The sequence below is a fragment of the Opisthorchis viverrini genome (genome assembly GCF_000715545.1).
Source record: "Opisthorchis viverrini unplaced genomic scaffold opera_v5_705, whole genome shotgun sequence".
Taxonomy (NCBI): Eukaryota; Metazoa; Platyhelminthes; class Trematoda; order Opisthorchiida; family Opisthorchiidae; genus Opisthorchis; species Opisthorchis viverrini.
The window spans coordinates 66,851-80,760 of NW_008752377.1; the positions used below are offsets into that span (position 1 = coordinate 66,851).

The 13,910-nt window shown below is 41.6% G+C and overlaps 1 protein-coding gene across 1 annotated transcript in view; it reads right to left on the reverse strand.

Annotated features, from left to right (window-relative positions):
- The window catches only part of T265_15665 (hypothetical protein), a gene marked incomplete at both ends in the record, with an annotated part of 75,272 nt that extends 61,712 nt beyond the window's left edge, over nucleotides 1-13,560 (reverse strand). The window contains one exon of the mRNA XM_009178898.1: nucleotides 13,468-13,560. Within this exon, the coding sequence (XP_009177162.1) occupies nucleotides 13,468-13,560 (93 nt within the window). The remainder of the gene's footprint in view (nucleotides 1-13,467) is intronic.
- Nucleotides 13,561-13,910: the final 350 nt, after the last annotated feature.

Genomic DNA, 13,910 nt, shown 5'->3' on the forward strand with positions numbered 1-13,910 from the left:
TAGTAGTACAAATGCTGACGAGGACCACTACCGCCGTTCCACTGTAATGGTTCCTTTCTAATGACAGTAAGTACAACGAAGCTTGCATCTGGTAGATTACCTGGAAATCGGATATCCCAGCGTCTGTTCTTCCAGAGCGTTTCTTTCGAACAAACTGGAGTACATACAATTAGCCCATTCAACTTACTCTTTATTTGGTGGTATAAGTAACACTGATTCTCTTGAGGTTAAAAGTCGTGCCACTACATGAGGTTTTTATTTTATAACTTCCAAATTCCTCCCCGATGACTGATGAAGCTTGCTTGGGATTGGCGTACTTTAGGTGTAGGAAGCCTTAGTTTTGCAAACTTGTGTTAACACTTTCTAACCCTCTCTGTTCAAGATTACTTCCGAATGTATTGGTTGAAGAAATTTGATAATAGGAGATGTGACATTTTGCCCCACCCCAGCAGTTCAGGCTGGGTGCCGCATGAGCTGTTCGTCTTGCCTGAAATGAAACTTCTATGGTCTAGATGGATTTCAGGCCCTTATCCACGCGTCCATGAGCCTTTACCAAGTTCATTCGACTCAGTACTTTTTTTCCAGTCCTTCTGAAAAGGACGTGTTCTAGGTCGTTCGGCTTCGCTTACGTATCCTGATTGACCTTCATTTATTTTAATGTGGCTTCAGCGCACATTGCGAAAGCAGTAGTTGTGATTTAGGCCATGCGGCACACACATGCGACTGCGGTGACTATTAGCCGTGTATTATTTTGATTAGTATCCTCTGTTGGCAACCCACATCTATGTTGGCTACGTTACGTGCATTGGTAACTGTCCAATTTTCATTTCTAATCCGATATTCTGACGGCCATCCTGAGCGTTTCTTGCGTCCTGCTGGTTTCGTATACAGTTTTTTGATTTTGTTACTTTGAATGCAATAACATGTCGCCCTATATGTCACACGAACAGCCACACTGGCTCTTTTGATTGCTCGCTGTAGCCCTCCGAATTACTACGATTTATTCTTAATCACCATATGCTCGTATATAAACTGCGCCTAGACTGACGAGCTCTGAAACCAGGGTCATATTTATAACTGCCCCACCCGCTGTTTGCCACATTCCACATTACCGTGTGAATCCCGATTTATCTGCTACCCAAAATAGCAAGAAGACATGGCCCCACCGATCTCATATCTAAGTTCGTGCCCGAATGAGGGCCTGTTGGGCATTACAATCGAGGGGTTTTCAGAAATTTCCGAAGATAAACTACAAATTGACTAGGGAGATGTGCATGTGGTGGTGATGAACAATGTTCAATTTTGTTCACTATGAGAGTAAATAGTAATTACAATGAAAATCCTTGAAAGAAGAGACGTAATTCAAAATTTCTAGACTGCAGAGTAACGTACGTTGAGCATGCGCGAGCTATGGAAGATGCTTCTCGGTACTTGCACCTTTGTTTGCTTATCTTTTTCAGTAACCAGAAAGCATTTTATATTACAATCTGAGCAACGACATACTTTTGTCACATTGTTTCAGATGGAGCTATAGTTCGGCAAAATTTGACTGAGCATTTGGGTTAGCGGCTGGCCTAACTGAGTGCAGAGGCTCAATCGTTTGAAAATAAGAAAAGCAGCTCAGAATACGTCGCAGAATTCACAACCAATAAGTGTCCTACTTTTGAAAGTCAAATGCATCGAAACAAATGCATTTGGAATAGATTCATGGAATAGCAGCAAAAGCCATTTCTGTGGAATCTACCATACTGCTTTAGATTGTACACGATTTCTAACCTTTACCGCTTCCATAGACCTTTAGTTCAGCTATTTTGGAAGGATTTAGGGGATTAGCCAAGCAGAATGCCGGGGGTCAACTTTAAGAAAGACTTTTTCATGGGAAGTGCTCAACTCAGTACTGTGGTCTAGTGAACCACAGCGGCAAATTTTGTATAATTGAACCAGTGGGAGCTAAACGATTACAGTAAATGGAACTTTAAAATAAGCGCGAAATGACCAACGTTCAAGCAGAGTGGACCATTTTGGCTACTTATCTTGATGGTGCTAATAACGATTATTCATCATGCATAGCAATTGCATTTGAAGGATTTAGGTGGAATAGCATGGAATAGCCTGGATCCCTTTTCTACGCTGCCCAGCTGAATGTCGAACTCTATCACATTCAGGGAGTCTGTAACTCATGAAAATCAAAATTATACTGAACAATCTGTTTTCAGGAGCTGTTTTTGCACACTGTTTGTGACATCCTTGATGAAGTGGTCAAACATTGATCTGGCAGCGAAGTATAAACGCCATTACCAGCAAAAATAGCCGCGCTGGTCATTGCCGTCTTCCTGGATGGGGACCCGGAGCGGGTCATATCAACGGTGAGAGATGTTGTCAGAAATGGCCCAGTTGTGCCCTCAATAGCGCTTATGCCTCCAAGCTATTGTTTTCAATGCATAGCTCCCTTTTCAAACCCCCACTTAGCAGTCCAGTGACAGTGCTGTACTCACGGGTAATCACCCGCCTCCAATGCGCAGTTACCTGTCACACCTCTCCGAATCATCGGTAAAATAAGCTGTTAAACCTTATATCAGTGTACGACAAGTACGTGGTTATTTAAGCCGATAATGAGGATGACGATTTCAAGTTGAAAAGGAGCCCCTTGCAATTTGTAGACTGGGTGTCGGGTTTTCGCATGAAAGTGGGAGTTCTACTAGAAGCGAGTAGCAAGCGTTCGGTTTACCGGCCTAAAGTTTATCAAGCATTCTTCTCGTTGAAGCCATCATTTGCAGGTTGAGGTAATTGTTTTGAAATTAGCAAGTCAGCTAATTGCCCTTTTTTGATTCAAACTTTCTAGCGACGGTAGTAGCCCAGTGGTGAGATTGATGAGCAACAGTTGCGCAACAGTATAAATCAGACTGTTGGGTTCGTGACGAGCGATGATCAGTGTGAAGAGTTCAAGCGGCATTTATCATGCAGTGACACGGGAGGAATCAAATGGGGGAAACTTTTTTCTACTTTTATCCATCCGTAGGTGTTACCAATGGTTGAATTGTGGTCTGATCATCCTCAGGACTAATGTTTTGTGTAATACACGATCATTATTTTCTAAAAGCAAGCAGAACAGATCACCGCTGGGCTAGTTTATCTTGGCATAGTCCTTTGATATCTTCTTCAACTCCGCAAAACTACATATAGTTATTGAACCTCATTACATGCAGGTCAGCCAAAGAGCGAGAATTATGGCAGAAAAGTTAGGGTGACATGATTTTAATGAGGAGGAACTAGGATCAGGCGTACATGACAAAATGATCTCAGCAATAGGTGAGGAAAAACGAGCGGACAAGGTGATAGCTGTGGTGCCTTGGTCATATATCGCGATTGTGGCCAGAATATGCGCAGAAAACAGTGATCCACGTTGCCTAATCTGGAGTAGCATATGCAGAAGTGAGCTGAAACTTTGACAGGTCAGGGAGATACAAGAAATAATGTGAGGCGGATGAGATCCTATGGGAGCTTTGTACCAACCTGCAGGGTAATTATGGCATAATATACTTTATCTACGGTATAAGCGCTGCTGGAAAGCAAAGTTAATGACTGCTTGAAAAACTGGCTCCTAGAAATTTATTTTTCACTTATTTGCCTTTACTGAGGCACTATATACTTTGTCGGTCACTGCCACTAAATTATCGGCCCAAAATTCGTAATACCTGCTCATGTCCAAACGTTCATGTTCAAACTGTTGGCCAAGCAGATCTGGATTTGGAAATCTCGGAATTATTTGATGGCGCGCAATAAGAATAAAACCGTTGTTTGGCGAAAGCGCTTTGGTAACCAAATATTTGATTTTATTATTTGTACGGTCGCGTCAGCTTATAATGGAATGGACCATTGACAGAAAGGCGTTTGAACCAGCTGGATTCCGTCATTTTGTATGCACAGCTTTATCACTCGAAACAAGATTTAACTTGGGTATATGAGATACCAGATGGAAAGCGCATTAGAATTCAACTTGAGCTGTGTTTTCTCACCCTGGTATAAAATACAACTGTCTATCAATATTTGGTTAGTTTGTCAGAAGGATTCTTGGCTGATCAGACCCTGTAGTCTTAACGCGTACAACCTAGTACCTAGTTTTCCGCATAGTGCCTATAGATAAGCCATGCATATATTTTCCATTGAGCATCACCCCGTGTGTTCTCGGCATCTCAAAATATGTAGACACTCGGGTAAGCTTCTTCAAAATCTGAGTGAGTCACATAAAAGCAAGCAAATGTTCTCTTCGTTTTCCGTTTTCCTTTTGTAAATAAGTCTGAGTTTCTCAGGCTGATGTTGTAAGTTCTAGAGCATACATTCAAGAAGAAAAATGTTTTTAATTTGATCATCACTGAAACGGGACTCATAGGCCGTGATTTGAATACCCTTCATCACTATTGCGATAATATATTCTTTCTGTATTTATAGTGAAAACATTGGCAGCGAGAAGATGATTGCCTTATTCCACTAGTAAGTAAAAACCAGTTTTGAATGGCGTTTACATTTAAGCTCTCACATGTGCGCATATGCAGATGAATGCACCTACTACTTTCTTATGGTTAGTTTGCTCTCTGATCTAGTAAATTTATGTGGCACTCTGAATGGAAATTTGCACGGGAGGGTCATGTCCACAGAGTCTTTACCAACCCAATCAAGTTTGGTATTCATGGTAGAGGGGAAAGATCCTGTGATCAAATGAAGCGCTTAGTAGTTGGTCAGAGCTTAAATCACTCCCAGTGCTATCATCATGCAGCGTCCTCAAACATCGTGGTTAGTAACCGGAATAGTAAAATGTTCCGCAAGCTTCATACAGTAGAAACGTCAGTTATACTGCCAATTTCATCACATTGTAAGATTGGAAAATGTTACATGACTTTTAACTGGGACAACCGGTGGCGTGCTGCTGAAATTATTGAGATTGCACTAGGTAACCTACGCCGTCTCTCAAAGACACCAACCAAAACCAAAATTTCTCATCGATTTCTTTAATACTACGTGGAACTTGATAGTTGGGCTAACCGGATTACCAACAATTAGGTTGATGCATCAATTCAGATGATAATTTGAAAACTTGTATACGAATTCTAGTTCACAGAATCCGTCTCCAGTCTTCTAACTATATAACTTTGTGTGTGTATGACCTAATACCTGCGGATATGTAACCTCCCCGTGATTAGTTTGACCATTTGCAATGAGTTGCAGGGGATAAGTTTTGACGAATTTTGTTGCTTAGCTATTTGGACGTCTTACTGTGCAATAATCTTCCTGTTAATGATTAAGTAATCAGTCAAAAAATGGCGAACGACCTATTTTGTTTGCTGAATGACGCTGACCTGAGCTTTGCTGAAAACTGGTAAACTAGCAATTTAACCGTGAAGAAGAACTCTTATTGGAATTTAGCACCCTGAGCTGATCAAATAACTCCTGCGTTTGTAATAGCCTCTTTTCCGGAGACCACTTGTATTGTTGTTGTATTTTAGAGAAGCTTTTACAAGCCCCGCTTGACACATCTCACCCATTTTGAGTAAGATAGAAGGAAACTGTCATATTAGTTTCACTGGTTTACACTGCAGTTGGACTCAAAGCTAACAGGATGACCTGCTGGTAACATGTGGGCAAAATCGCTGCGACCAAGAATGCAACCACACATATCAATATTGAAATGGACCCTTAGCTTTTCTGTTGTCTCACCTTTTGGGATCTCTAGAGCTTCTTTCCTGTCCTGTGTGAAAAAAAGCTGCATTTTTTATGGTCGGTGTGGCGAGTGGATTGATGGCTGACCGAACATTCTAGGTAAAAAGATATACCATTCGCGTCAAGCTGTCCCGGTTTATATGAAATTATGACTTGCGTTGACTACTACAACCGTCATACGCAGCTGGTAAATTGCTAGCCCTTGAGACCGGTGCTAGTGCTTGCACGTATTTTGGAAATATTTGCTGTAGATATAGGGATGTTATGTTACGGGATGTTATTGAACTGCCAGCTTCAGGATATCCCACTAAAGCAAGTCGAATGAATATATATACATAGGCCATTCCCCAATCGGATAAGAACAACGAAGTGCAAACTGCCTCATGTATAGCTTGATTAATTTTAAATATTTGCCTTTCGCTCTAACATATTGCGTTCGCGTGATCTGTTTTGATGGGTCCTTTTGACTCCCAATCTCTTGAACTAAATCTCTGGTGCGAAATGCTCTATCGCAATAAGCTGAACCACAGATACATTCCCAAAATGAGGCTTCAACCCACATGAAATGATCTACGCGTCATTCATTGCGATCCCAATCAATAGGATTTTCTGTTACTCGTTAGGTATCAAACTAAAAACGTAAAGTAAAACCGCGCAATGTGCACACCTGATAACAGTTACATACCTTTATCTTTGTGCTAGTCTCACATAGTGTGATTCAAAAAAATTCACGATCGTTTGACACGATGACGGGGCACATCACGCAAACGTGGATGATTCATGAAGTCACTAGCTCGAAGAGTTGGGTGTCGATAGAGTTAGCTGTCCGGTTCAACGCATATTACAAATATAATAAGACAATTTTGCATATCTTGAGCACTTCTACTAATATAAAACTGAAGGTGACGCATATCGCTTGGTGAAAAAATCGTTTGTCCCAGTGTCACGGCGTTGTTAGGAATGTCGACCGTAACTACTGCAAAACGCAGTAGTTTCAACGCATTTAGAGGCCGCGCAACATGTTGTTTAGGCTGCTGACAACACAGACCGCGTTCATATGTTTGCAGTCGTGGATACGACCGAAAACAAAACCAGACCTCGTAGCCATCAAGGGTGATGAAAAACAGGTTTTCTCCTCGTCTGTTTGAGTGTTTCAACCGGAAACGAAACAGTTCCGTCATCAGTAAATGATAAATTAAATGGATGCCCAACCGGGATACTCGGCAATCACCGAAAATCCACAGAGACTCTTGATATCACTGGTGCTTTGTGGAATCGTAACAGGTGTTCTTCTGTCACTGACGGCACATTGGAAACTGCCCTCTTTTAACGCTGATCGATTATTGCTTCATTCCGGCAGGAAAAATAATGAAATACTCACTCCTGCACAACGAGCTATGGGTTTTTCAGATCAGGTAGGGATGTTTTCCGGATAGGCAATGACTTTAGTATTGCTGGACTGGTTGGTTTCAAATTTTTTATAAAATTATGAATTTTAGCTGTGCGATGAGACGTGCTATTCTCAGAGTCAGCTGTCGTCAATGTATAGATTGATGGAACTTTCGGAGGAAAATTATCGGTGGGTTCTGAAGATTATCCGAAACCATCAAACACCGTACAACTGTTGTTAGTTCAGACACACCCAAGCGAGTGATTAAGTGTTGGGGCAAATCTCTAGGCCACTCACAACGTGAACATCGGAAAATGCAGCAAGGCCTGTCTATTTATATTAGCATTCTTCTATCTATCAGCCGTAAACATTAATGCACACACACACATTCATAAGGAGCAACGACACTCTAACAAAATGATTTTTTTGGTATGACCCTTCGCTCAGATATTGTGGGGGATTTTATTAACCATATTGTAACCCGTTGATGATGATGACGTTCATCAATCAGGTCCACAGTCTGCGACTCTGGATGGAAATCCTGAAAGTAAGTCATGTGGACGAGTTGAATTTAACAACCATAAGGTATGAAATCGTGTGCATCAAACTGCGTCCGCCGATTTACTGTTTCGGACTATCCATTGCTACAAGAGTGGGAGGAAAGTTGAAAGTTCGCCCTGCACGATGAAGGGTCAATGCTAAATCGACCAGTGGAGCAATTCAACGTTTTTTGGATCTAGATTTTGTGTGCGGCATTTCAAGGAATAAATAACTGGCGACGTCACATCACCGAAATTCTACGTGGAAGACCTAATGAAGGCCTGAAGTTGACGAATATCGCGACCGGAGGTGACATCTGATCTGTAGCAGGATATGTCAATCCCGAGTTTATAACTTTCTTTCTGTAGGGCGAAACCGCCTAGTGTATTTCGCTTGCGAAAACGTGCATATATATGTTTTTGTATTAAAGTGTATCTCAATTTAATTTTTCATTTTTTGCCAGTGAATTATTTCTTTACGATTGCAAAAAGTCCTCAGTTGATAGTTTCAAACCATGCTGAACTATGATTTTCAAAAAGTTGGAGTGCTCCCCTTGGTTCGCATTGCTGGTATGCTTATCCTCCTGTTTACATCTGGTGCTTACTAATGTGATTATCATGAACAATATGAGTGTGCCTTTTGGCACTGATGTTTTAGTGTGCGGAGTAGCGGTTCAACATACGTAAAGGAGGACTCGGTGCAACCGACGCGCAGCTGCAATATGCCAGTAAACAATTGAATAAAGCGGGGTGATTGTCACTTTGTTGGAAAAAAGGCGAGCAAAGTAAGGAACGCTCTCACACCGGTCTATCATTGATAATTCTTAATCAAACCAGGGCAACATCCTTATTGTTCAAACTGTGGCGTTTTTTTGGATGCGTAGGGGTCCGAGGTAATACTTGAAACAACTTTAGCTTGGAAGCGGGGGTTGAACAGAATGGGTTATTCCGTGCCCGCAGCGTTGTGCGAATGTGGTTTAACAAAGCCGGTTCGATTCAAATGACGTTTTGTGGTAAAAATCGTTCAGCTGTCGCGTCCTCTCATCTTCTAGCTGCAACGCCAACAGTGAAGTACTCGATGGCTTGGATACAGCAATATTACCCACGCATGTATAGAAGCACTGGAGGTGCCTAGAATGAGTCCAAACCACGAAAAATACGGCCTGATACCGGGTGTCACAATTGTTTTAAGGTAAAAGCGATATCTTGGGATCGAAATGAGGAATGACGAAAGATAACTTTAAGACCATAAAAAGGATGCACATACATTAATCAACCATTTTCCCCTAATAGTTGAGTGCAATGTGTGTTGCAAAAATGCTAGCATGCGATCGTCGGTAAATTTGTCCTACCATCAAAGAGTGGTACACACACGGTTGGTAAGCTTTCCAACCCCCCTGTTGGTGGAGATTATACGTGTATCATGTAGGCGTGTAAAGCACCTTCCTGTTATGATTGTGAAGGACCCCGCTTTTGGATTGCGCCCAAGTTATATCCCAAAGTTTAGCAAAGCCCATCGAAGTGCGTTTAGCATCTATGTATGTAGTTCTCAACTTTAACACATCGCGATATCCTAAATATCTTATCAACTGCAGCATGAGACGGTTTTCAGCAGCACATGCAGTTCGAAGTTTTCATCAGAAAGAAATTTATTTATGTCACGTGTGAAAAACCAGATTGACGGGGTGTTCGGTGTCTTCCGATAATTTGATTACGGTTGATTGATGTTCGGTGTCTTCCGATAATTTGATTACGGTTACTTTCCTTAAGTCGACCATTTCAGGTTTCATCACTTACCTAACTTTATTAAATGGGTTCATTGACATCAAGTGTCAAGCCCTAAGCCTCCATCTGTTGTAAAATTCACCGGATGGTAAAATGTTCGCGTTTACATTCAAGCAGGGAGCAGGGTATTTGGCAATGAAGTAGACAGTGAAATTGACGGACATGCAGAGACTGATGGGCCTGAAGATTGACATAATTCTTTGTGGGCTAACGAGCAGCTTGCAGCTTCTGAAGGCTTATCTTGGTCATCATGAGTGAGTAGATACGGAGATAAACATGGCAGTAAAACTCCGAACGACCAAACATGCACTCCGTAAAGTCATGAACATTATGGGTAATATGACTCAGTTATCTGAAAAAAGCGCTCGGATCAAATATATCCCGACACCAGTCCATTTGAACCAGTCTTATTTTCACTATTCATGTGCCATGATCATCAAATCGCCTTCACGTTTCAAGTACCTGCATTCTTCTCCAACCTATTCCGCCGTAGTTGTCAGTGTAAGCCATGTGATCTAGGGCCACGCCAAGAAAATCGATCGATGCTTCACCAACGTATGACCATGATTTGTTTAAACGGCTTACCGTAAGCGACAGGGTAACAGAGAACGGGGGAGACATTGGCGACAACCTACCAAAATCGCCGTGAAACGTAAGCAGTTATATTATCTCGGGTCCCTAATCTGTGAGCTAAAAGCAACGATAAAGTGCCATCCTCAACGTGTAGCCACATAAGTTGGAAGTATTCAGCTACTCATTGCACTACCCTATGAGTATTCCCAATCGATCATCAGATGAAACCACTGCTGATGCTTGGTTGTTTTGACGGCCAAATGATGCGGTGTGAAGCCTTCTTTAGCAGCCACGTTGGTGAGTGCTACTCTAACTTAGGCAGCTTCTTTTTGTTAACAGTGGGCATGATTTTTTTAATGATGAAGTAGACACGGAAACCACAGAAAACTGAAAACCAAGTGGATTTAGGAGTGCCGCGGTTCGAAAGATAAAATAACATTAATTACTTCCAATCTTCAGAACGGACTCCTAAGTCCGTCAAATTGTGGAGGGGGCAAGGTCATTGTAAGTTTTTTAAAGTGGTCCCATGGAAAAAACGGTGTGCTTATTCAATGAAATCTTGCACGCTATCACCTGAAGTTTTCAGAAAGTTCAATTTAACTAATGAATTAGGGAGCGAGGTCACCTTAAGTTTTCATGAGCTTTCCTTACGAAAAGTGAAAAAAATCGAATGTGGCTCGCTTTAAGCGGACGGTTCTGCCAAAAACTGGCGTGTTTCCAGGTTCAAAGTTATTTGATAAGTGCTATATTACCCAGGTACCGAGAAAATCAGAAATTGCTGTTTGCAAAAGTAAAATGAAATATCTAAGATGAGAATGCACTCCAAAATTGACAATTACACCTACAACATAATTCGCTGCATGGAGAATTAAAATTGACCACCGCTTGAATGAAGCCCCTTTGTGCGGAAAGTTTTATTGCATAAGTTTCAACCACAGATACATTTGCGAAATCAGGCGTCTACTCAGATGAAACGATCATTGTGCAACACGTTGCGTTCCAATTCAACGTGACTATGTGTTGTTCATTGAGTTCCTTAAGGAAGTAGTTGAATTAATCCGCACGCGGTATGCACACCTGCAATCATCAAATACCTGCCTCTTCGTGCACGACAGAAAACTGTGTGAATCCAAATAATGCCGCAATATTCACGATGATTTGAAACGATGATGGGGCACACCATGCGAAAAATGGATGATTTGTAAAGTAATCATTTCGATGGTTTGAATGCCGATATATTCAGCTGTCGGGCTTAAGGTATGTTGTTTTCATGATGGGAAACCTGTGCACAAGTCGAGCACTTTTCGTAATACGAGACTGGAGGTGACGGATATTGCTTTGTGTGAGCATCGTTTGTTCGAATGTCACCGCGTAATTAGGAAACACAACCGTGTCTCTTGCAGTTACCCAAAAGGCTGAACGGAGTTGGAGTCTGATCGATTGATTGTAACGTTATTGGTGGAAAACTGACAGTTTTTAGGTTTCGAAACCTGGATAGTACTAAAGGTAGATTGAGACTTGTAAGCCCTCGTCCGCTCCGCTGTTTAGCTAGAAACAAAACTTAGTGCCATCATCAGTAAATGATAAATTAAATAGATGCCCAGACGGGATTGTCGGCGATGGATGCAAATCCACAAAGACTCTTGATATCACCGGTACTTTGGGTACCCGTTTGTTGAATGGTGATAGGTGTTTTACTTTCACTGACAGCACCATACAAACTGCGTTCTTTCAAGGTTGATGAATTATTGTCTGAAGCCGGCAGCCACCACAATGAAGTACTCAGTCCCGCACAACGAGCAAAGAATTTGGCGGACGATATTTGAGGTACAAATGTGTGAAGCCGTGTTGTAAAGTCCACTTGCCGTTCACCTACTTGCCCTCTTTTCATTCAGTGAAATTAAATATACATACTGGGATGGAACAGGATGAAAACGCAGTTTAGTTTCCTGATTCACATGCACGCTTTTCCTGGAACGTCAAAGATGTACGGATTTCCACACTGGATGTTCCATCCACCATATACAATCCATGATGTCAGCCATGTTTCCCCTAATAAACTGGTGTTGGCAGAGTACGCTTTGACGATGCAACCACTGTAACGACTTTTCGATGCATAGCTTCTGTGTCACTAGGAGGGAGCACCTGCTTGAATAATCTCCTCTCTATATGAAGGTTCATACTTGAATGCATGCCGCGAATGCAAGGCGCACTCCATGATAAATGACTCAACTTGCGTCTTCAAACTATCATATAACGGAAGAAAAATACATCGTGATCAGCATTTCAAAAATATTTTTAACTTTGGACTAAATTTGGTAAACAGTTCGCGAAATACCAGTATGTGCTGCACGTTATGGGTGTTTCTGAATCCAGAGCTTCCATCTGCGGTTGCCTGCTTGGCGAGACAACATAACTCGGTACACTGGTACTCATGCTTCTATAGTACTTGCATACAGACTTCTACCAGTCTCCCCCACTACTGCGCGTCGCATCTCATAATGTGCACCATTACGTCTTTCTTGCACAACAGCCAAGTGTCAAGGTGATTAAGAATCGCTGCGCTGACAGTTTGATTCCAAAAGCTGTAAAGTTACGACTGGAACACCAAAAATCTGATTTCGAAGGCAACATTGCTCGATACAGCTGGGTGTTTAATACGAATGCCAATGAAAACAGATTTTCAGATTCATATAACGCAATTTATTGGAATTGAGATTCTACTGAATGCATCATTGACGTCATTACTGTATTGGTTTCAGTCCCTAGATCTGGGAGTACGAATCGTGATAACCGAAGTAAAATATTCGTCCACATATTAAAGTGGGTCTTTGCGCTCATGTTAACCGAGTGAAAATTATAGCGCCCCATTGGACACAAAAATTAAGTTTGTCATTCCAAATCATGATATTTTATTGCTATTAGCTTCATTGTTACGGCGGGATGGTTTCAATAATTCTACGGAGAATGCCACGATATTTACTTCAGGCTGTAACATAAGTCCGTTTTTTTTCAAAAAAAACATGTTTAGAAAATAATAAGTGCATTAGTACAGAGTCCCTGAGAGGTGTTTCAATTTAGGACTTCATTTTTAATGGAATTAGGAATTTCGTTTAATTTTTCACATTCATCAAGTGTTTCAGGAGTGTTGGTTTACCTATAATTGGCCGGCCAATGAAATGACGTGCCTCACATAAATGCGCTGTCAGTGTTAGCTTAACAAAACTATGTTTCAGAAGATTTCGCTGAGAATAGTCCCAGTGGCCGTTTAATCAATTTGGATTGACGTGGAGCAACATGACTAAATTTCTCAAGTTTTGTTAAATGTGCAAGTGTAATTAACCACATTCTGGAATCTGTTGAATACTCCCAAGTTGCATAGCCGTATTCCAATTCTTATTGGGGCACACAATTTGCTTTCTCAGGCCGACCAGTTAATCAGTTTATCAGCTCTATATCAATCACCATAGGCATGGTGACTCGAGCTTCCAAAGTTTTGATCATCCAACTGAGGGGAAGAGCTCTGGGAATACAGGGAGGCTTTGGATGTAATGACATGATTGTGTAGCTGGGAAATCTGTAATCACGCATTGGATCGCATGGATTTGGTACAAGAGCTCCACTAAATCCGCTACTGGGGCATATATGCTTAGTGTCGTTTGACGCGGGTAGGCAGAATCTTGTGATGCGCAACAAGATATGTGACAGTTGTTTTCGCCAAGTCGCCCTTAAACCACTGATATGACGAGAGCGAGCCATAAAACACTAATCCTCAAAAACGTTTTCTCTTCAGAAATCAGTATTTTCTGGAATTCACCATTCGAGAATTCGGTAATGGATGGGTTTGTTTCATTTTCCCAAGGTTATTGTTGGCGCACTAATGTTTACGTCCGATGAAGTCTGCTTTC